This window comes from Leuresthes tenuis, unplaced genomic scaffold, assembly GCF_036924035.1.
Source record: "Leuresthes tenuis unplaced genomic scaffold, fLeuTen1.0.hap1 SCAF_15, whole genome shotgun sequence".
In the NCBI taxonomy this organism is placed as follows: Eukaryota; Metazoa; Chordata; class Actinopteri; order Atheriniformes; family Atherinopsidae; genus Leuresthes; species Leuresthes tenuis.
Window position 1 is genome coordinate 17,847,167 of NW_027325369.1, and position 25,033 is coordinate 17,872,199.

At 43.2% G+C, this 25,033-nt stretch overlaps 1 protein-coding gene across 2 annotated transcripts; it reads right to left on the reverse strand.

Annotated features, from left to right (window-relative positions):
* Positions 1–6,130: 6,130 nt before the first annotated feature.
* Positions 6,131–22,502, reverse strand: LOC140270665 (SLIT and NTRK-like protein 3). 2 transcript variants are annotated; one of them, XM_072365862.1, is made up of 7 exons: positions 22,356–22,502; positions 19,234–19,514; positions 18,804–19,055; positions 18,458–18,573; positions 17,277–18,206; positions 15,838–16,057; positions 6,131–8,728 (listed from the first exon to the last, which is right to left on the reverse strand). In XM_072365862.1, the coding sequence occupies exons 2-7, from the start codon at positions 19,447–19,449 to the stop codon at positions 7,595–7,597; spliced, it is 2,868 nt and encodes a 955-aa protein (XP_072221963.1). In that variant the 5' UTR covers positions 19,450–19,514; positions 22,356–22,502; the 3' UTR covers positions 6,131–7,594. The 2 variants fall into 2 exon arrangements, with proteins under 2 accessions (XP_072221963.1, XP_072221962.1); XM_072365861.1 differs by having other exon boundaries at positions 22,225–22,502.
* Between the last annotated feature and the right edge of the window lie 2,531 nt (positions 22,503–25,033).

The following is a 25,033-nucleotide window of genomic DNA, read 5'->3' on the forward strand; positions in this document are numbered from 1 at the left end:
GCCTCTAGTCTTTGTGCTTAGCAAAGCAAACATTGCTCGCAATGAGAATAATATCCATCTTCTCAGCAGTTCTTTGGCAAAACAATGAATAAACATATCTCCCAAAAGGTCTATTCTTTTTTCAGGAGGCCAAAGAAAAAAAAACAAAAAGCATGGCTGTTGTCGTGGCAATGATTTCTCCCTGCTGAGTGCAGAGAGGTCTGCGCGTTTGGTGTCGACATGGAAAGCTCTGTCTGCCAGAGACGAAGAACCTAATTTATATAAGAATGGGATGGAGATTAAGACCTCTGAGGGTATTATGGATTTGGGGAATTAAGCATAATGGATTTCATGTAAGGCTTTCTTTTACTAGTCCCCGGTTTGGGAGAGAGGTCCACAGTGTCGAGAGCAGATCTGATTCATTCCACGGCTGGAGCACTGGCACATGCACATACCTACCAGCTGAGTGTAAAACACTCACACATACACACGTACATTTTTTATGGCCATGTTCATAAAAACATCAGCCCATAATGAAACATGGCTCCTAGACTGAAATGTTCTTTTTCATCCCCAGAAGTATATTTATGAAGTAAAAGTTTACACTTCTATTTCATACGGTTTTGCTTTTTAAATTCACAAAAGCTGCAAACGAATACATCACACAATACAGCAGGCATTGTGCTATGTGAGACAAAGTGGAACGGCGAGAAATAAAATCAAGCAAAGCTGTTTTGTAAGCAGCCTTGATATTGTGTTCCCGGTTAGAGATTAAATACTAAGTGTTAAAAACACAGAGGATGGATGCCATAAGTACAGTCCATTTGTCATGAAACAGCTACTTGTTGATTTCATGATACTTGTGACTTCAAAGATGGGTTTAAAGAGAAACGTTTTGCAGAGCCATTAAAGTACAAATGTAGCATACTATCAAACATTACATGTTTCTATTAACTTTTGCAGGGAGTTGCATTAAAATTGCAATGACACATTCATGTAAAATGCAAACCAATGAATGTGTTTCTGTCTCGCTTCATTTCACATAATCACACGCACAAATCTTCAATAAATAAGGAAGAACTCGCTAGATATTGATCTTCTGTACCTTCTGAAGTCATATGTTCGGTGGTGACTAATTCAAGGATAGTTTGTGTCTTTATTTCCATTTCTTAAAATAGTTTGATCAGATTATTTAGAGTTTTTGTATTGAGGTGTAACACTGTATTAATTCAAACCTTTTGGGCCACTTGGGGGCAGTGTAACAAGCTATAAGCATTACATTGACATACGATCACCTGCGTGGCTGAGCGATAACTCTGTGGGTCCTTCACAACCAGCAACTCCTCTCACATTAAACGTGACCATTTAATTCATCGTCAACATTAAAGCATTGTCTGGTGTAGCTTTAAAAAATTGTTTTAGTGTGAAGGCTCACTAACTAATGCTGAATGAAACCCTCATAACTCTTGACGATGTCAATATTTGCAGTCAGTTAATTTCTTACAGCATTATAATTAATAGGTTAGCAAAATAGCATCAGTCTAAACAATATAATTGCTGCATTGCTCCTCTGAATAATAAGTCATCAGTGTACCCAGTGTGTCGTATAAGGGTGAGAGGATGGAAGTGTCTGAGTTTCACCTTACGATGTGCAAAATTCTTCAGCCACCCCTTATTTCTATTTATGTTGCCAGGAAATAAGTGATGGGATTTATTGAAATATTTGCAAGCATAAATAGATATACAGTAGATAGAGCATTTAAGTTTGTAAAGACATTCCAAGGCTCTTCTTTGGATCTTGGCTGCCTTTTGTTTTGTTCTCTATCAAGATGATAGCACCGCTTCAATAATGTTGAGGTCGGGTCTCAGTAAAGTTCTTGTCTCATTTGGCATACCTCAGCCTTTTCTGCCCTTCCTTAAGAATAGCATCTTGGCAGCCACCCTTTCTTGGAGACCATTTCTGATGAGACCTTGTTTTTCTGTCAAACTGTGTTGTTGTCGACATTTTTCATAGATGCAACAAATGAAGAAAGAATGAATTCTGCGTCTTTGTGGCAGGCTGATCACAAAGAGCCCAATGATATGATTCAAAATGGTATCTTTGCTCATTTGTGTTTTTATGAGTAGAATAACATGGGTCTATCCCTTGAGTTAGATGCTTTTTTATGCTTGAACCATTTATAAGTCAGTCTTCAGTTGCTCAAAAAAAGAAAAAAGAGAATAAACAAATCTCATCAAAATTGTCAGGTGCAAAGTCTGGACTGAAAATGAGTAAAAAAAGCAGCTGATGTCCAAAGAAAAACTTTGAAAGACCTTCAGAAAGCCTCAGGAACTAATGCTCGTGACCACTTTAAAAGATTACAAGACACTTTGGTTGTTTGGAAGCAAAACATAAAGAAAAGCGGAGTGGCTCACGACTTTGGCACAGTACATTATTTCTCCTGTAAGCATCTCTGTTGTATACCTACTAAAAAGAAAATAGGAAAAATAACAATATAAGAGATGTTATTAACAACCAAGTTGAATGTAACTATCCCCTTTGCACAGAAAATGCACTCCATTTACTTCAGTGTTCTTTTTCTCTTTGAACTGATTATGAAGTCAAAACGTGAACTGTGGGTTGTGGCTGGATGAATTTAGATGTTTGAAGCCAAAACTGCAGTGAAGAAAAGTGAAAAGCATGAGTCCAGAATGCTCAGGACCCATAAATCACTGTTACGGCCCTGCACCCAGCCACATAAACACAATCATACCTCGAGTTTCTCAGCAACGCTTGGAAAGAGAGAAGATATTCTGGGTTATCTCTGTGAGCCGGTGACTTCCCCTGGCTCCCACTCCCCTCGCCTTCCCCTCCAGATAAACATGTTGTTCCAAACATTGGTTCTACACACGGCGAAGGGCGGAGATTAAGCGCGACTTAAGTTTATCATAAATGAAGTGCAAAGTCGACATTTGTGTGGCCCACTGCCTCTCAATACTAAAACCACCAGCTGTGGTATTTAGGAGGTGATGGGAGCTGTGTTATAGAAGCCAACAGGCATTCCGGTGCTGAGGTGGGCTGTAATCTTCTGCTTCTGGCACGCTCCCGACCGAGAAGGAAACAGCAGGGAGACACATTCACAAATCAGAATTTATGGCGCTATCAACACTGTCTTAAAGCTGCTTCAGAGACACACAGATCCTCAGGCTCTGTAGATTTTCCTCTATGGCTAAATCCAGCGAACAAATAGTACGCCGTCCATTTTTAGAAAACTGGCTTAGATGAGCAGCAATGCAAGTGAGAATCTATGTCTGAAATTAATAATATTTCAGGTGTAACTAATTATCTTCTTTTTTTCCCCAGGAATGCATGATCAGCACTCACCTCCCAGCTAATTTTCTCTTTGCTTTTCATCCGTGCCAGCATTTGCTGAGAGTTGCAATGAAACAAAAGGCGTGTGTGGTGTGTGTTTGCAGCAGGGAACTCAACACCTTTCAGTTGAAAATCTAGACGCATTTTGGGATTTTTTTCCCCCCTGAGAATCATCCATATTCTCTTTAATCTGTCTGTTTCTGAACTGACGTCCGCAAAAATCTTCAAACTCAAATAAGCGTAACGTGAGGATATTTATATATATATATACGTATATACATATACATATATATATACATATATACATATATATATACATATACAGGAACTCTAAAACACAGCACTGGGCCTGTAAAGCTTATGTGATGCTCTCAGCCTGGTCCTTGCCATCTTCGTGTCTTCCCACCAGCTTACTGCAAGGGCAGATTGACACGGTAACAGACACACATATCAGTTTACCCACCATTTTGCTTCACAGCACCGTAAATAAGTACGGCCATACTACACTGGGAGGATCACGAAATCTCCATCTTTTAACTGCAACTGTTTGGCAGGCGCGTAATTGTGCTCCCAGTCTTGACAGAGATCATGTGGGTGGTGTCGCGTGCCTGATAGCAGACACGACCGTACAGTATCTAAGTCTTTTCACACATGTCGACTCGAAGTACTGTAACCCTCCGCTCCCACACAAACGAACAAGTCCTCCAGCAGCCTTAAGCCTGGAAACACCCGCTCGTTGATCTTTCTCCACTTCTTTTCATCTCCTCCCATCCTGCCTCAAATCTCCCTCTGTGCTCTTTAGTCCCTCTGTCTCTCACTACCTTCTCATCGTCACCCCCCCCCCCCCCCCCCCTTCTCTCTCTTTCACTCTTTCTTGCGCGCACACTCCTAATATCTATCGCTCTCGTTGTAAGTATTTCCCTTGCTGGTGTTGTCCACTGTGAGCTAGTGATTGTCTGTGGGTGAAAGCAGAGAAGAGTGGGGCAGATCACTGCAATGCAGAGCAACCAAACAACATCGCAGTACAGCAGCATGCTGTGCTTGTATGTACAGTTTGTGTACATATTTAAATGGACTTTGTTTAGTCGTGCACTTGTGTTTGTATGTGAAAGTGTGTACACCTTTCCAGCACCGAAACATTGATGTAAACGTTGTGTGCATCCGTGTGTGTGTGTGTGAAAGATGACCAGCTCAACCACAACTATTTGTCATGGCCCAACACCAAAGCTTCTGCAGCTATGCACCATGACTTTTAAACAGATCTCTTTTCACTGACATCAAGCCCTGCCCTACTGTGCATTTTGGATATTATACCCTGCATGTTTATGCAGAGAAGAATATGTTTTCACACACAGAGACACACACACACTCAGAAAGGATCCGCCTTAACGCAGCTCTGGCTAAATCTATCATCCAAAATGGCAGCATTTTAATCAGGCTAATTGTTCAGCTTCTTGCCATGTCTCTGCCATCTCTACTTAACCGATGCCACAGCCGCTGTTTTTTCTGTTCTTTTCTTTTTTTTTTAAAGAAATAAATGACACGGCGGTGGAGAGAGCGAGAGGCAATCTAAGCCACAGAGGCCCACAGGCGTTTGAAGTCTAAAGACTCTTTCATCCTCGACTCTGGGAAATGAATGATTTTTTTTTTCACACAGTGACAGGACAGCTCTGACAGGACCCAAACACATGAACCATGGCGAGGGCTGTCAGACAGGCAAACATGACTACAAAAAAGAATACATGTTAGAGAAGAAAATTATGTAAAAACTAGACCCTATGGGCGAGGAAGTGAGAAGGGAAGCTTTAAACGTGGCAGAAAAGTGTGAAAAAGACACAGAGAATGATGCTATAATTAGCCATTTGTTGCTTTAACTGGCATTTAGTTTTAACTGAGCTTCTTTGTCTGAGGACACAATGGGGCTGATGTGGCATGAGTGAACTACACAGCTTAGAGGATTAAGGCTGGACTGAGGCTGTGCAGCGGCACTCATTCCTCCGTCACGCACACACACAAACGTAGGCTGCACAAACACCCCGCTCCACACTCTTTCTTAAACACACACATACACCTACAAACAAAGGCACACCCCTCTCAGTTCACACACACGCGGTCCCGAGTGTGCGCACACCTCCACGGGGGGATTATCTGTGCAACAGAGTTCTGAACGCTGAGAGTGAGGAGGCGTCTGAAGAACTGCACTCATCACCGAAAGGATGGAAAGAGCCCGGCAGAAAGAAATGAAGAAAACACACACATTTCAGCGTGAGCTACCTGTGTGTCGAGCAGCATACAGAGCTGCATCTCTCCGTGTCCATCTTGTGAGGCTGAGCTTTGAAAGGGGAAAGGGAAGGGAAACACAGGAGAGAGCAAAGAACAGAAGGAAAAGGTGAGCACGAGAGCAGGGCAATAAAGAGCCGAGGAAAAGGGGCGAGTGGAACGAATCAGATGGAGAGATGAAACAAGAGGAGAGAGGAAAGATCATTGCGAAAGACACAAGTCAGAGAGATGGTGCAATTCATGACCTTGGCCCTGGGGGCCACCAGCCTTACATGCCCTCATTTCACAAATAGATTGTATTGATTTTATACCGTTAATGTGGAAGATTTCCAAGTATTAGCTTCTATCTCCAGCCTTTAGTGCGTAAGGAGTCCTGCAGGCACTCAGCGTGGCTCAATTTCCATCTGATCTCTCCAACACGCTGCATGGACAAGCTTACAGGCTTAGCATAGCCCATTTCTTTCATGCACTATTAAGGCAATGGAGACAGAGGGGAGTGAGTGTGCATTTATGGAGGGTCGAGGTGTGTGTATGTGCCACACAGTAGCTGCCAGTGCAAGTTTTTTTTAATGTAGCACCCTTTATTGTATTTTGTGGGTCGGCGGTAAGAAGGCTGAACCAGATGCAGAATCATCCTATACATTAATATAACATGATCCCTTACAGGAGAGCTTCAACACGCAAAAACTAAGAATAAATATATTCACAACTGCCTCTACTATTGGTAGGAGATGAAAGCATAAAAAGGTACCTCCATAAAAGATAATAATCAATAGTTGATAGAAGAGTCCGTCTTTTTTTTTCTTTTTGAACAAACAAAAAAAAAGTGCCTTTACGTCCTGTTTTATTGTCCCGTTGTTCTTTTTTTTGCAGTTCAATTTTCCTTCAAAAAAATGCTTAAAATTCAAAGCAATAACCTCTGTGTCTTTGTCCAATGAAAGAAAATGTGAATCTGAGGTCCTTGTGTCCCCATTAAGTCTGGATGATTAAGAAATCCAAAATGACTCCATTTCCACAATGTCCTTCTGTAAATGGGCCTCCCTTTGTTTTGTCTGATGTGTAAAAAAACCCAATAACAATAGTAATCATTTCTCAATCCTTTCCTCCTTACAACAGAAACCCTCTTAGAATTTCACTCAGCGACCGACTATTCCTGGATACGTTTCCCGACATAGCCGTGTAAAGAATTGAACTGGATAATCAAATTAAGTTAACTGCATGAGATGAGGAAAATGAACAGAACTGCATACAAACAACTCCAATATTGACTGGGTATATTATTATTTTTTGGCTCATCCAGGGAATGCAATTATTCTCGGGGTCTTGATTGGTTTTAGTCTCAGTCGTCCATCAGCATCCCATCCACTGGTAGTCAAACCTCTTTGTTTAGATAAATAGATCTGTATTCATAGAAAAATAAGCATTGACCACATTGCTGCTGGCTGTTCATTGCTAAGGCACTTGGCTATTTTCACTTATTTCTCTACTCCTTGCTTTGTCTCTGTCGTTTCCTTGTCTTCCGTGTGCGTCCAGCTTGCTCCACTCCTTGCGACTGTCCATAGTTTATGACTCTGTGTTTGATGTTGTTAAGAGCTGCTGTTATTCACCTCCACGAAGGTCTTTTGAGAAACGCCCACCACCATGCTGTATCCTGCTAATTGTAGCGCTGAATAGAAAAACTGACAGTGGAGAAAAGAAAAAAAAACTCTGTGGTAACTGCAGCTGAAGTTTTGCCTCCAGGCAGAGATCTGGGATCAGCAAATTCTTGCCAAAAACCTATGTGTATGCCTGTAGTGGGGAAAATACAAAAACTGACCTCAGCTCCAGAAATAAACATAGTGTGTAGTGTAGTCCTGCTCCCCCACAGGCTCCTCTCAAAGCCAAACTCTGTACAGGAGTCATTGTTACTGTGTGATTCATCATCACAGAGGGAGATGATGAGGAGACAAGAGAAGAATGGAAGCAAGAGGAAGAGGAAGGGTGTTAAAACTGGTAAGAACGGTCCAGCACTTCCATGTAGTCTGGTGTGGTCCTCAGTCTGGGTCTTTGCTCTCCAGTTCCCTGCTCACTCTGACTGCTGTGGCCACCCCCTGCTGTGGAGCTAGTGGTGGTGACCACGAGCGTTTGGTCGGGTCTCGCGTCCTGTTTTGAGTCTTGTGTGTGAGGGTAGCGAGGCGGCGGCCTCGCGTACCTGTCTGGCAGATCTCGGAACTCTGGGGTGGGGAGTCTGAAGAGGCAGTCCACCAGTTCCACCTTAGGAGTGGGGCCCTGGCTGTCGATAACTGTGGGGCATAGGATGCCGTTCTCATGGAGGCCGGCGAGTGGTCCCATTGCGCCGGTAACCGTGTTAATAGGCGATGAAGACACCTCCAGAGCCCACTCCCTCTCCTTCTCTGCTGCAGAGCAGTATCCCCCCTCGCACTCGTTAGAAGCTGCAAACGTCTGTTGCTGCGGCGGTCGCTGTTTCACTGCTGTGTCCTGCTCGTCTTTGTAGATTGGGCTGCTACACATATGTGAGGCTGCAGCAGCGTCGGGGCTTTTGGAGGCAGCCTCTGGGGGCAAAATGGTGTCATAGACATGGTTGTGTTCAGGGTGAGGTAACGGTGGCTTCTCTGGGAGGCCGTGGTGATGGTGGTGGTGGTGCGTCTGCTCAGTGAAGATTCCACACTCCATCTGGATGCCAGCCAGGTCTACCTCTCCCTGGCGACGGAACGGCAGCTTGTCCCTCCTCCTCAGGGCGTAGGCGATTAGTGCCGCTGCCGCAAAGAATGCAGAGACAAACAACACCAGCAGGCTGAGCACTAACACCGACAGAGGAATTGAATCGATCCCTGGGGGGATATGGGGTCCTACCCCTGAGCTGGGGTAACCAACCGATACACCTTTCTCTGTGGCCGTGGAGGTTGCTGTCTGCTCCTCTTGCTCTTGGTCTTCCTGGGGCTCCAGCTCAGGGCAGAGCAGCTCCATGGAGAGGGAGCGCAGGTCTACACCTTTGGTCTTTTCTGGGGAGTGACACACCACCTCTCCCACCACAACCACGGCGCTCAGGCCCTCCAGCCAACGCTTCAGTGGAGCTGCTTCACAGTTGCACTCCCACAGGTTCTGCTGCAGGTCCACCTGGAGGAATACATCACACCACAGCACACTGTCATTGTGTAATAGTACACTAATCACTGGTCTGCCACGCAATGTAAATTGATGAATCCCTCTGTTAAATGTAAACAAAAATATGTAATTTTGTTGCCACCTTTGTGATTTATAATAGTAATTTTGTAAATATATGTTATGTTGAAAAACAAGCCACTAGCTAGTACTCGAAGAATGTGACAGAGAAAAATGATGCTATATATGTTACATTTCCCTTTAACAGTTACAATATATCACATACTAAATTAATTATGTAGCATTTATATAACAGACTACCATCTTCCAGTGCCTCTAAATGATTTTTAAAACATACAGGTGATGAATAGCACTGATCTATGTACAACCCCTGTTAAAAAAAGTTAATAAACAAAATGCAGTGATTTGCAAATCTCATAAATCAATATTTTCTTGACAATAGAATATAGAAAACATATCAAATACATTAGGCATTTTACTATTTTACTGAAGAATATCAACTCATCTTGAATTTGATGGCAGTAAAACATCAAAAGGGTGAAAAATGAAGTGGTACTGAAGATACGCTGCTTAGGAACATATTGCAACCAATTAGCTTATTTTGGCAACAGGTCTGTGACATGACTGGGTATAAAAAGAGCACCTTAGAGGCGCAAAGTCTTTGAGAAGTAAAGATGGGCAGGGGTTCAGTAATCTGCAAATAAACTGTGTCTGCTAAGTGTGGAATCTCCGAATAGTATTCTTCAATGTAAAACCAAAATCACCAAAAGATTCTGAGAAACTAAAGCCATCTCTGTGTGTAAGGGGCACAACTGAAAATCAACAGTGGACCCCTGTGATCTTCATGCCCTCAGGCAGCATGACATTAAAACAGGCACAATTCTGTCATAGAAATTACTGTTTGGGCTCTGTGAAGACAGTTTACTGTGACTCTCATATAAAAGAAGAAACCGTAAGTGAACATGATCCAGAAACGCTGCCGTAAATGGACTGGAGACTGTTCTGTGGTCAAACAAACCAAAATTCAACCACTATTTTAGAAAATCATGGGCACCACGTCCTCCATACTATAGAGTAGAGTTACCATCTGGCTGGTTATCATCACTCAGTTCAAAAGCCTGCATCTCTGATGGCATGGGGGTGCATTACTGTCTATGGAACTTGCACATCTGGAAAGGCACCATCAATGCTGAAAGGTATATGCAGGCTTTAGGACAACATATGTCTTTTTCAACCTTGCATATTTCATTAAGACAATTTTTAACTGGAAACTCTATCTATTACAAGAGCATGGCTTCATAGTCTGTCCCGCCTGTAGTCCAGGCCTTTCGCCAACTGAAAACATTTGCCCATCATAAAACACACAATATGTCAAAGACCCGGGACTGTTGACTGTTCATTTGCTAAGTTTTCTGAGTTCAACTGTGAATAGAATATTGGTTCATGAGATTTGAAAAGAATTGCAAACCGTAATGGTTGTTGTAGATAATGCCATTAAAAAGATTAAATGACTATCATTTACTGAATGGCTGAACACTGGCTTTACGTGGTCCCAAACTTACACCACCCACAAGTGCTCACTTAAAAACCTATTCACACATGTGCTACAGTAAGCTATGTGCACATTTTAGTTCACTAAAAATACCACTTGGAGTTTACAGAAGTGGTTATTCACAAAACTCCCTAAAAGCTTTTGTGTGACAAGCATGTGAGAGTATCACAACACTACAACAATAGGCAGGATGTGATGCAACTCTCCCCTGTGCCATAATCCAATAGGTGCGCCCATAAATCCATTTTCTCATTGCCAGCTATTGACTGAATGTTCTAAAACAAACTCAAAAATTCACTTTGCCACACTTTCGAAGCGGCTAAAGCAGATTATGCACAAAGGGAATCACATCGTGTTGTAGTGGCTGCAGGACTGATCTGTTCCATGTCTTTAGCAGTGGCTCTGGCAATGAAAGCTGATATTCTCTCTGTCACACTTCCAAGGAGCTTGCACAAATGTTGTCATGCTAATTTGGTTAGGCCATCTCCCTGGCTTGCAGAGATAGATTGATGCCTTTTGAGATGATTCAGCAATGTTGTTGAGGGAGCTGTGGAACGGCTCCCTCCACAGGCTTCACGCTTAAGAATCGGATGCTCTTCCCCTTTATTGGTGTCAGTCTACTGTGGGCTTTTGAGTGGCTTTCATAATAGCAGCTAGGACCAGAGGGTGAGTAGAAACAACACAGCTGTAGTTTCGACTCAGTTTGAATACCAGCACTACATAAGAGGCCCACTGAAAAAGTGCATTTCTTCATTTCTGCATTACTGTGGCACATCTGTGATGTGACGCAGCATGAACGATTGAACGTTAACGACATGTTAAGTGAAAACCACGTGGCCAAACTATCGGCTTGTTTTTGCTGCCTCATAACTTTCATGATGACAATCTTACATCTGGCTGAAGTTCTTGAAGCATTTTATTGTTTGCGTTCATGTAAATCCCAAGGGCTGTATCCCCATCTTTTTTTGCAAGCATCTGTCCAACACACCCGCCACTGTTTACAATTTATACGCCTGGTCACCTAGTGTGTGATTTGCTGTCAACTTGTCAATCAAAGCTCTGTTGTGACAGGAAATTATAGACCCTCACTTATCGTGACAGGTGTTGCTAGTGTATTAGACCATTATACTGCGTGTTGTTTTGTGAACATGGTAGCTTGTATTTTACTTCTTCCAGCAAACTCAGTAAAACGAGTACACTGACTAAATCAGTCATCAATGTCTTTTTTTTTTTATTGACGCAGCGCATCATAAGTTTTTTCCGACAAGAAACCCTTTTAGAAAACATGTCCAGGCTGACTGACATAAAGGAGCCAACTTATTTGCTCTTGTGGGTTTTCATCATTAAGATGGGGATCAAAGATCAAGCAATAACTGTCCAAGATTTATTTGAGAGCTGTGAAAAATTTACACCAGGGGAGAAATTCAGAATGTTCTCAGCGAACTGTGTCTTCTAATTGATCACTTTGTTCAAACAGCAATATTCCATCAGTCATTAGATTTGCTCTAGTTAGGCCACAGAAATGAAGTCAATATAAGCAGGTTTTGGAGGCTCTGAGCTGGCACTGAAGTCTCTGGTGACAAGACGCCCCTGAGCTTCAGCTTGCCAAAACTTCTCTATCCTGATGAATGTGTTTCATTATCTTTTGCATAATACACAGAATGAACTCTAAAAGATCTAACTTAGAGAAGAATCTGAAGTGCAGGGAACATTTTTTTTTATGTGAAACACTTTCAACATGCACATTGTATGTTGCAAATATTTCTCTGTGGTATTTTTCAGATGATACATGCAAAGCCAAAGAATCATGTCAAACCAATTCGCTCGTGGAATGAGTTAGCAATGATGAGGATTTTCCAGGAGATAATACACTTTCATAGCGTACCTGTGCTCCCTTTGCCTGAATCCCATACTTCTGAGTCAGACAGGGATTTTGCACATCTCCCTGAGCGACGACAACAAACTCTTGAAAAAAGGGCATGAAGTTGTTCTATCCCGCAGTTTGGTAGAAAAAGAGTAGTAGTAATAATAAAGAGCACAAGTTTCTGGTCCATTGAGGCCACAGTTGGTAGAGAAATTGGCTTCTCTCTGCCTCTGCGTGATTGCTAAACATCAGCGAAACATGGCGAAGCCCTTTTATTCTGAGGGGAAACAAATACTGACTTTTAATGCTGCCGAATTGCATACCTGGATATTCTGTCTCAAAATTTCCTGTTAAATCTAACTATGTAAGAATCAAAATGAAGAGTTCATACACTTGTTGTTTTGAAAACAGACTAACTCAACCTTTTAGTACATTAACACTATATATCAAAACACGTTGACGTTGAAATAATTCTATAATAATTTATCAGACACTAATCATGTCCTGGCATATTATCCACCACCAAACATAATTCAATGTAAGTAGTTATTAATACTGAATTTGTCTTATCTTAATGGTAAAAAATTATAGCTTTTTATTGGTCACTGAAGTTGAACAGGCCTCATTGGCATGCAATGCTAAATCTGAAGTTGACAATGACACTGAAATCTATCATCCCTCCTGAAATAGAAAATATATGCATGCAGGACGTCTGGTCAGACTGCCCAACTCATAAAAGCCTATAATTTCAGACGCTTTTGCTGAGCTACTGCGTTTGTTCTGAAAACACCTGTGGTGGTGGTGTTTTATGCTGTGCCGTGCAATTTCAACTGAAAACAGGCTTATATGACAAGAGAATACACATGAAGTTCTTCTCCCTGCATAGACACATTGGCTGCTTTTAAAACTGTATTGATAAGATTAATACACAGGAAGTGGAACCATCTGAAAAATAATGGCAATTACTGTTACTTTAATGGACCCTTTATTAGATTATTTTTATCCTTAACCATTCGCTCATCTTCTCCCAGCTGTACCAGCCGCACAGTCATCCTAAATATTAGCCTTAAATGAACTACTGTATATGAGATGGAACTTAAGGATTTCATTTCCGATAAGTTTTATCTTCAGATATGTCAATTTGTTGCAGGTTTAAACTGGTTTGTCAAAGTTTCAGTGCATCCAAATGATTCCATTGGAGAAATGAGAGGATTAAAATCACTGCATTAAGCCACAGCTGCATGATTAGCTTCACACTAAAACTGGAAACAGGTAACTGGCTCCATTAAAAGATCTTTAATCTCACCAACATGATGTCATAAGTTGTTAGGTCAATGATCAGCACAATCCACCCAGAGCAGCACAAATTAGTGCAGGATTGCAACAAGCACACCAGATGAGGTTGTGATCCACTAAGGGCTTGTGACTCATAATTTGACAAACACAATAAAAATTATGCTAAGCGTGTATTCTTAGTGAGCAGTCGCCAAAACAAATAGGGAAAACAAATGGAAAATTAAAAGTCATTAAGTTGAAGATGTCGGCCTAAAGCAGTCATTTGATCACACACCCACATTTTTGGGTATGATGTGGAAAATTTCTTCACATCGTCACATTTTCAGCGTACGAATCCTGTTCCTATTTTCTTATTACCATAAGAGGGTTTACTCTCCAAGAATCGTGTGTTTTGTTTGTTTATTCCCCAAAAAGAAAACTGTACTAAAAAAGTAAACCCATTCAGATAGAAGTAGATTTGGTGTTCACTCGTTTTCAAACTGTTATGCTAAACAATGCTAGCCTCAGCTAATATTTGCCAATATTTGGCCTTTTTTTCATTTTTTTTATTTTCTTTCTTTCTTTTTTTTTGTCAAGTTTTAATAAACATAGTATGGTCTAATAGTAAGTTTTAGAAGCATTATTGGCTGGGTTTCTCCCCAATACTTGGTTGCTTTCTTGTGTGAGATGTTCATGTATGAGAATAGCTTTGCATGAGGCAAAACCTGTCCGTGGCCAAATTTCTTTATTTTAGCTGGCAATGTAAAGAAAGTGTTGCTCTGATAGATCACATGTTACTTGCAGTTATTGATAAAGACATATGGGCTCCTGAACCATATGTATAACTGGCAGGTTGACTTAAGTTTTTTCATTTTATCTCACAAGACTGAGTTGCTCCCGTTTTGTCATTAATATTCTAGTTGAGAAATTATACAAACCACAACAATTGTTTCGCCTAATATTTCTTTTCCAAATAACAGTGACATCAGAGAAGTATTTTTCATATTACTGCGTAAATGGATGTAATCTAATAATCCTCGTCTTGATGATGACAGACACTGTAAGCTCCTGTTTCATGATTATCAGAATGGAGGGCTTTTTACAGCTGCTGTGAACTAAACCCCGCTTGCATCTGTGTTACCCTTTGAGTTTACTCTACACACTCTGGCTCAAAAAACGCACCAGCACCCATAAAGCCCACATCCTGAGCTTCAAACAGGATAGCAATAAGTCAACAGGTGAAATCACTGTCATGCTGATTTTTGCAGCCAATGGAAAAAGCTAGTGTGCCTTCACAAGGGAAATAACAACCCTGGTAAATGAATGATTTCAGTTACTGTGGCATGGATTTTGAGCACTACAATGGTGATACCATTGGGCTTTATGAATATGCCACACTGGGTACTTCCAATTTGTGCTTTAGTGCTGTTGGACATCAGAGGTGCATAACTACACAAAAACATCATTTGCTTGTATGTAGTTCCTCCAGCTTGTTCCCTCCCTGCAGCAAATGTGTAGAAACTGTCCCTAAACTGCCAGGCTCACCCACACTCCCTAAAATCAGGGATTTTTCATGGAGCCAAGTAAAACGGAAATTCACTATGACATTCAGGCTAATCTACACCCACCTTACCTCATTCTGCTCTGGCTGTCTAAGAAAAGCCTGGTACACTAAATTTTCTGAAGTGAGAGGCTGGATGAAAAATGTAATACCTTGAGCTCTGTCCTTATCGTTGCATTGTGTACAGCAACCAGTCCCATAATGTTATAGTTAAATGTGCGCGGTAAGGTATAACAAAAAAAAAAAATGTAACATATTCAGTCTGTTCATGGACGGGTGCATTAATTAGAACCATGCTCAGACACTTGAAGAAGTCTGATTTCTCCAGTTTAGCTGCTGATTTATTAAGACCACTTATGCAAATCGAGTCAAGTGCAATTTTCCAATTGGAATACCTGAGGCGCAACCAGAGCCCCATATGCTATAGCCAAGCTCTCAAAACAACAGATGATGGGAGAAAACTGCAGCTGTGCCAGAGGCCATGAGATCAGGAGCTGCCAGAAGTTCTGAATGCAGCTGGAGCTCGATCCAAGAATCATCTTGTTTTGTTTATTTCATCAAGCTGTGATAATATATTGTGTCTTGGTAAACTATTCTCTTAATCCCATCGTCTGACATTTGACAGAAATTTTCGTTGCATAATTGCATGCGTTTTTGTTCAGTAAATCAAGGGGGGTGATCTAGTTAATGATAATGTCGATAAGCTCCACTTTTGTAACCCTGAAACTACCACTAATCATGCCAGGTATGTAACTTAATTACACGTACACAGGTTAGCAAATCAGAACAGGAACCAGCCGCACCGGTCAGTAAATGCAGTCAGTTACATTGAAACGAAAGGTGCCACCAACCTGTACCAGTCCCTTGAGGTGTTCCAGCACTCCCTCCATAGGAAGCTGCAGGAGGTGATTGTTTCTTAGATTGAGCCGAGCCAGATTGACTCTGGAGAACACATTGAGAGGGAGGGTCCGCAACAAGTTGGCGTTGAGAAACAACAAGTGGAGGGATGGCATGGAGTCAAAGGTGCCGGGATCTACTTCACGGATCTCGTTGTACTCAAAATAAAGGTACCTAAACACAGGAAAGACAGAAAAAGGTCTTTGTCTCAGTGTTTAAATGGATTAAGTATGGACAAGGGTAATAGAAAGATAAATAGTTATATCACAGTTAATATTCTCATTGCATCTCAGTATTTTGTGATACGATAACAGTAAGTACTTGCCGAGCGTAATGTCCAGCATGACAATACATCAATGAAATTTCATTAAAACTTCCCATTCCCTGCTCACATCTTTTAAAACGATCATTATTCAAACATGTGTAATTTCAGACAGATTACTTTCTAGTCTGGTCTTGGCATATCATATTAAATTATATCAAAGAAACACTGAGTATCTCATTCTTTTTCAAAATAATAGAAATCAGTGTGAGACTTTGCTGTGCATGCTGGTGATCCAATAAATTTCCATTGCCGAAAAAGGTAATAGATCTGGTTTAAATTACTCATGGTACTCTCTTACCATTAAGTCACTAACAAAGGCTAACGAGAGGTTAAGAGGAAGACATTTTCAATGTCCAGAGAGGATCTTTAATATTGATTAATAGTCAAATTAATGGGTCTGTAGGATTTTCAATCCGCAGTCTTGAAATACAGAGACAGGGCAGCTGAAAACTACAGGCTGGATGATGTCCTGAAAATGAAGGCATCATGACTTCTCATTCTTAAGATAGCAGAGCATGAATGCTGATCTCTTGTCTCCATCAATGTTTAATTCACTAACTGTCAGCAGATAAGCATTATTTGCAGGAGAATTATCTTTGTGAGCTTAATCTGACAACAACAGCATAGGAATCACTCTGACAAGGCGTTTTCATTGTAAGCCTTTTTCCAAAACACTAAATCCTGGCATCAACCAGATGTCTCCCATCCTTATCAACACTTCTGAATGCAAATTTTTTAAAAAAAAACAAAAAAACATTAATTTTCACATTGTCACTTATACCAGGCTCACAACTCAACTGGAGCGTGTCATCAGGCAGCGTGACTAAATAATGACACTCCTGGAAGAGAATGGATACTTTTCATTTTAATCAAACTGCAGCACAATGGTAATCAAAATGTCCTGCTGTATGCTGTGCCAGTATTACAGTAAAATCAATTAAACCTATTTACTAATAAATCTCTAAGTACCCAAGCTGACATGTGGTTTCAGTTTATGAATGTGACTGATGTGGACAGAACGGAACATGTTTGAAATGACCTGAGTGGCCCAACAGGTAAACAGCCTACCATAGATTCTGCAGCCCCAGAAACATGTGGGGGCTAAGTCTCTCCAGGTTGTTTCCGTTCAGGTAGAGGCTCCTCAGGCTCATCAGGCTGGAAAAGGCCCCCTCCTGGAGGTACGAAATGCGATTGTTCCCCAAGTGAAGCAGGTCGAGGCTGGAGAAATTCCAGAAGTCTGCGCGGTAGATCCTCTGGATTAAATTTCCGCTCAGGTAGAGCTTGCGGCCGTTGAGAGGCCGAGGTGTGAGCTGGGACACGTTAAGGAAGCCACTCTCTTTGCAGTTGACGGTGAGGCCCAGGTCTGTGATGTGCAGATTGCAAGTGCAGCCAATAGGACAGATGATAGGAATGGGGGGTCGTGTTTGGTACCCGGCCACAGGGGGATTCTGGTTGGGCATCAGACTGCGAGATGTGGGGGGCGTTCTAGAGGGTCGTGGCCTTTTAGTCGGCCAAGGGTGCCTCTTCCTGTCTTTACGCTCCGCTGAGGAGGACGATGAGGAAGTAGAGGAAGTATGAGTGTTCTGGCGGGAGCCATGCACCATAGAGGAGGGTTTAGTCGGCCGAACTCGCCCGGGATTTGAGTTGGGTTTAGAGTTAGGGGGCAAGTGCTGGGGCTGTGATCCTGCTGATGGACCTCCCCGCTCTCCCTGTAGCTCTTTATCTGGGAGGTCGGCACACAGCTCTTTGCGGGGTATTTCCCTCAAGTCCTTGCCATGAAGATGAAAGGGGTATTCGCAGGTGACGTCACCGACTACAGCTGTGTAGGGGATCTGACCCAGCCACTGCTGTAGCTGCACTGCCTCGCAGCCACAGTTCCAAGGATTCTCCTCCAGCTGTAGCTCCATCAGGGAGCGACCGATATACTCCAGAGTCCCAGCATATGCCAGGCTCTTCAGACGGTTTCCCCGCAGGTCCAAATGAGTCAAAGACACAGATCTGGTGCAGGAGGAGGAGGGTAGTTTGTTGGGTTAAATCAAGGGACAATATGGAAGCAAGAGAAAAATAGCCGGTTTACAAATTCCATTGTAGAAAAATAAAAAATTTTATCTGATGATTTATCCATCTTTTATGACATGAGACAGAGTGCCAAAGCAGCATTAATCCAACAGAACAGAGTACCTAACTTTCTAATCTGTTCCGGCGTAATTAAAATGCATTGCAGTAAAATACCATAATCAGAAACTAACCTGAACAGATGAGCAGGCAAGACAGGGATCAGGTTATCATTTAGAATGAGAACCCGGAGCTTATAGAGAAACCTCAGAGCACCGCTGTCAATTCGTTTGATTATGTTGTAGTCGGCCTGCAGATAGAGACAAAATGATGAAGGTGTCATTACTGAAATTGGAAAATAGTCTGAACTGAAAGCTTAGCAACTCTCCAAATGAAAAAAAATTTTTTTTTACCCCATTTCACCCAGGCCACCTGCTAGCCATTGATTGTTTCTGGCTCAGCCATTCATTGTGTTCTTGGGCAAATTTGTCGATAATTTAGTCATTCTGGGATAATCAACTCGGAACTGCTCAAGCTTACCTGGAGATATTCCAGAGCCTCTAAACCAGCGAAGGTGTCATTTCTGAAGACTTCCAGCCTGTTTTCGTGGAGGTACAGGCGTCTCAATTTGGCCAGTCCGTGAAAGGCTCCCACTCGGATGTCCTGGAGCGTATTGTTGCCAAGGTTTATTGACACTGCGTTGCCAAGGTGCTGAAACCCGTTGCTATAGAGACGTCTCAAAGAGTTCCTCTGGAGGTTGAGTTTGAAAGGGCGGACCCATGAGTGTGACACCTGAATGATTAATTAGAGGTCTGATTAGTTAGCTTATTAATTACATGAAGTGGACAGTTAGAAACGCTCATAAGCCACATTAGAGACAGGATATTAGACTTGGAGATGTAGCATTTTAATAAGATAAGTGACAGTGCGTGAAGGCGTGCACAGTCAGATAGATAAGTAAGAGTGGTACCTGGCTGGCGTTAGTGAAGCCCCGCCTATCGCAGTGCACGTGCAGCACGCCTTCTTTGACCTCGCACGTGCACGGCTCAAAGCATGGCTCATCCACTTCCTCCTCGGAGTTGTCTACCAGAGGGGTGTGTGTGGAGGTGGGGGTAGGGGTGGGGCTGTGTGATGCCCAGGACAGACACACACACCCCAGGGCCACTGCTAGAGTGACCCACTGCATCCTACTGCTTCTCCCTTTCAACTCAACAGCCTGGGGCTACAGCCCGGCATCAGCCCTTCATCGCACTGCAAGGCGGGGCAAAGAGTAAAGTCGCACGCATTCAAACACGCAAACACACGCACACACACGCGCACACACACATGCATGGTTAAGAGAAGGCAAACAGATGGGGAGGGAGCAGCAAAAGTCACTTCAGGATGAATCAGATTGGTGATACATCATAGGCATATTCAAGCAGTCAGAAAATAAATGTTAAATCACACAGACTCTGAAGCCATGAAGATAGGATTTCATTATACTGGAATAATGATGTATAGGGTAACTGGAGGCCACGGTGTGCCATGATATGAGTCAAACCATGGTAAACATATGAGATGTGTTCAGCAGCGGAAAACAAGCCTTTAGATAAAGAGGGTTTAAAAACCAGGAGAAAATCATTTAAAAACAACAAGCTTAACAATCTCTCCGCTGCTGTAACATTGGTCTTGCGTTTCATAATTCAAATACTGACACTCAAACTGCAAAACAAAGACACACACAGGGGCTGGTTCACCTGTGAATCACATTTTATAATGTTCAGGATGGCTTTTTGGACAAGTAGGGGTAAAAAATAAAAGAGCTTGTGATGAATATATTCATCTGCATTTTCAAATGGCCGGTGAAGCTGAAATGTCACGCATGTGTTGTTCTATTGTATGCAATATGAATATGGGTAAATGCAAATCAGATTCATAATGTTTCTGTCTAATGAACTGCTCCATTTAATAAGATGAATGGCAATCAGAGAACAGAGGGATGAGGCACAGAATACCCGATATTATCAATCAGCTAAAAATGTTAGGTTATCAACAGCCATCAAGACCTGTCATAGACATTATTGAGATGATGAAAGTGGAGTGGAAGTGTAGCTGAAAATCAAAACTCCTAAAAGATTTTGAAAAAAGGCTGATGAGGAGGCTGTGCTGTACCAGTCAGGAACACAAACTGATGGTTATGGTGGTGGTGATGATGGTGAGAGTGGCCAGGTAATAAGAAGAGAATGAGAACAGAATTTCAGAAGTCCTGACGAAAAAAAAAGAAAAGAAAAAAGGAAAAAGGAAGAAAACAGCTGAGAATGTAAGTCTTGTGCTGGGATATTTCCTCTCGAGTCTTAATGAGATCTAAATTGGATAAAGCATCCTGATCTGCTCATACAGTGGTGAACACTGCCACGCAAAATGCAATAATGATCACGATGGTACGGTAGCTGTAATCATCCAGCAATAATCTAGCATCGGCGGGTTAGACAAGGAGGCAGCAGTGAAAACATCACCGCCCGGGAGAGGAAGAGCAATCACAGAGGTGATTATGACGAGGAAAGATGACGGGAGAGATGGAAACAAGAGAAGTAAGAGGAGGAGCAGGGAAGATGGGAGAAAAAGAGAAGGAATGGAGTAGAAGGGAGACAGACGGATGAAGATAGAGTGGTAATGGGCAGAGTGGGTGCTAAGGATGAGGAAATGGGTGAGGTGGGAGAGAAGAGTGGGATTGCAAAAGCAGTAGGAAGTCAGTCAAGGCTGCCACTCAGGATGAGAGCTCACAGTGAAACAGCTGAAATATGATATTGATTACATCAAAGCCCTCCTTTCTCTCTGCACACAGTGCACGCCCTCCTCACAGAGAAGCAGTGCTGGAGCCAAGTTTTGTGTATGCGTGTGTGCTGAAAACAATGCAAGAAAGGTCAAACCATATCCAAAAACTGTGCTTTTGTAGGCTGCCAAGCACAGAAACAGATACCACGACACATTTAGATGAGTATGAGATTTCATAACAAACCAGTGTGATGCTGATAAACGTGTTGGACTATCTCATGAATAGCATAAAGGACAAGTGAAAGGTGCAGTCTCTCCACTTTAAAGGAGGACAATTCACCAATCTATCAATGTATTTGGAGCATCTCTCAGGACAATCTGGGCTAACATGAAAGAGAGTCCAACAGAGTCTTCTTTTTAGACCAAGACATGCATTGTTTATCACTAGGCCCAAAGCCCCCTCCATTAGAGAAGAGATCAATGCTGAGTCCAGATAGACCACTGGGATCCCTCCTGTTAGATTCTGCATTGGTGGATGGCTATCTCTCCCTAATGAGAGGAAACACAGTCAACACTCAAGCCTCTTTCTCCAATCAGCAAGTGGACAAGTCAGCAGTCAGCGTAGCTCTGCATCATTATGGTAACAAGAAACCAAAGGACTTATGTTGGCTGGAGACAGCACGGCAGAAAACTCTATGTCTGTCTGAATGTGTCTGTGTATGTGTGTCTGTCACTGTCCCACTGTTTCCATCCCCTTTTCAAGCACAGGCCTGACACAGGTGTGGCTTTCCTCCTCTTTCCTGAGTCTCTCACTCTGACTTTTCCCTTTTTTCGTCCTCTCTCCTCCAGACCTGCACACTGACGCAAGCGAACCAGAGATGACGGTCACTGCTTATTCTTCACCGTATTATTCATGTCACATAATTCCACTGTCTACCCCTCTGTCCTCTCTGTCGGTCAGGAAACACACTCACCAAGCCTCGCGCAGTCTTTTACATGGGCCCCTGCTCCCAGCAAAGACCCGCACTATCAGGCAAGCAGAATCACTGATCAAATGAACAGGGCTATCAGCCTGGACAGCTCACAGCTCTCCAGGAAAATCAATTAGCCACTAACATTACAGCACACATTGTAATAGTTTTCTGAAATAAGACATGACCAATTAAACAGCCTAGTCATTAAAATAACCTATTAGGACATTTACCAGGCTATGTATGAAAATCCTTTGGCAGGGTAACGCAATCCAATTGCATTCCTCATTGTCTGTTTCTTCCCACCAGCCTCTCTGATCCACACAGCGACGCTTAGCAGAGCAGGGATGCGGGTAATACTCACTCAGTCCGCCGCCAAAGATTTAAGGAACGACCGAGAAAACACTTTAGAAGCTGACTGTCGACATGTCGTTCACATTCAGCCGCACTCTTCTCCCTCTCTCCTCTCCTGTAGCGGCTGAAGCGGATGAGGAGGGAGGAGAGGTGGTGGTGGGGGGGTGGTGGGGGGACCAGAGCGGGAGGGGGGGTAAGACGTGATAAGACTGCAATGAGGTGGAGGATAAAAACCAGGAGAGAGAAAGAGGGAGAGAGAGACGGCTGGCTTTAGGATGCAAGTCCGCTTCTCCACAGTGCAGCCCGTGGGAGCTGCGGCACTGGACCGCTATGAAACGGGCGTGCAGTGCGCGGAGTTGTAGGCTGCGTAACGAGGGAGAATCCTCTCTTCACCTCCAACACAAATGGGTAATTCACGGAGGAGGGTGGAAAAAAGGGGGACGCGGGCGCCGGAATTAATCATGCAATAAGGCGGCGCGCGAGTGCGAGTTTGTATATGAGGCACAAGGCGCGCGGGGTGGGTTCCACCTCACCAGAGGAGCCAGTTCCGCTCCCCGTCATAAACAGATTACAGAAGACACATCGGAGTCACTGACAACGGGTCCCGTAAAGTTTCAACTCACGTTGGCCGCGTGTGCAGCCTTGAAAAAAAAAAGTTCCACTATACCGACAATAATTTATAATCTCATTAGTTTATTCATTTCTCTTGCCCTTAAGCACCGACGGATTTCGTAAAAACGGTGTGTGTTACCATGGTGACTCGTGCCAGCTGGCTTTTGGCAGCGCACATAAGCCTATACGCGCGTGCACCTTTCTGCAAAACTGTGATGACTTTTATGAGTGGAACAGCCGAGACTGCAGCTAGGCCTGTCCTTACAACTGGAGGCGGAGGGCGCAACAGATGCCGCGGAGACTGAGAGCGATGGAGCCCACCCCGTCAACAGTGAATTTAGCAGTTCCTATAGCCGCTGATCACAACCTGGTGGCTGCTGTTCCATCTATACGTCCTCTATATGAGACAGGTGCAGGGGCCTTAAGAAGCCCGGGGCGCCCCTGTGGACCAGTGGAAGGGTCTCAGTAAAACACACTGCGGTACCATGGTGTTGAAAACATGCATTCAGATGCGTTCTAATATCAGTGAGCCGGTTTCATGGCAATAGAAAGAGATTTAATAACAACATGTCTCCCATATTACTGAGCCGAAAGTTCAATCTTCAGTTCAATTTCACATTGATTTCTGCGTGCTTTATAAGGTGAATCACCTTGAGGAAATGGAGAGGTGCGTCTCTCCCTCCCTCCTCCTTCTGCCTGTACAGCAGTGGAGGGGCGAGCTCTCCCTGGAGATTCCTATCAGAAACAGTAACAGAGAGGGTTCCAGTAATATCAGGGAGATGTAGATTATGGTTATAGATCTCAAGGCTCTCAGGTGCATTAGTCTGTATTACAGCTTCCCCACAAGGCTACTTAACGCTTGCTCACAATGGAAACAGGTCGGCAGACACTGGGCATGCATGCACAACCAAACGGACACGTGCATTTGTCGAGATTGCTTACAGAATAATGCACACATTCACATAACATGCAGAAATGCTGGTGCATGCAATTTGCTGCCGAGACATTACTTCCATTTGTTTTTGATTGGTGTTGCCCGATCTGTGGTGTAATGAGATCACAAACCAGAGGTTATACGGAGTATCACAGCCCGTAAAGGATAATATCTGGGAGAAAATCACTGGCTTCGCTCACTGTAGTGATGTCGATGAACCGTGGAGGCTTCCTAAATTAAGAAAACAAACAGAGAGGAACTGAGAGAAGATGGTTATCAGGCACCTATCAGATACCTGCATGTCTTTTCTCCAGGGGCTGAAGCCACTCTGAGCACATAAAGTACTTTTTTGGAGTGTTGACTGGGCCTCTTAAGTAGGGGATCTATTTATACTGGCCTAGTGCTGTCTGTGGGGCTGTCCAGTGCTGAAATGGATGGGGATTCGTGCTGTTTCATTTCAGCTACTTCTCCTTTCTTCCTCCTCCGCTTTCTCCTTCTCCAGAGCCTTTTCTTTTCTCCTATCTGAATTATTTCTGTCACTTCATACTTCCTTGTATTTCACACCCCCTTCTTCCCTCTTGCCCTTTTTTCCCCTCTTTACTCTCATACTTTGATTCTCCTGCGGGCTCTTGTGAATTCAGAATGGTTGTCATGCCACTCTTTCTTTGATTAAATCCACTTTGTTTTTCTCTACATTTTCTCTCCATCATCTCTTCCGCTGAGGACATATTTCGCAAAGTGGTCATCCCAGTTTCGAGGCTCTCTCCAATTAGGCTTTTGTTCACCAGATATCCGCTGGGATTGGCTTGCATGCGTGAGTGCACACACACACTCACTCGAAAATTCGAGGACAAGAAGAAGGTTGACAAGAGGAGGATCACTGCTTTTCCCTGCCAATTCATGGGTCATGAAATTTCCGTAAAGCTACATGTTGTCCACATACTGTTGTGGGTCCCTGAACACGTGTTCTGGTTTCTGTTGGGTATGCACTGCCCCCAGTGGGGTGAGGCATGCAGAGAGGCAAGCAAGGGCACCCTGCTCTCTGCAAGAAGGAGAAAGCAAGTGGCAGAAAAGAGGAACAGAAGGAGGGAAGGGGAATAAACAGACTGGCTGTGGGAGGGAGTGAGGGGAGACAATGAGCA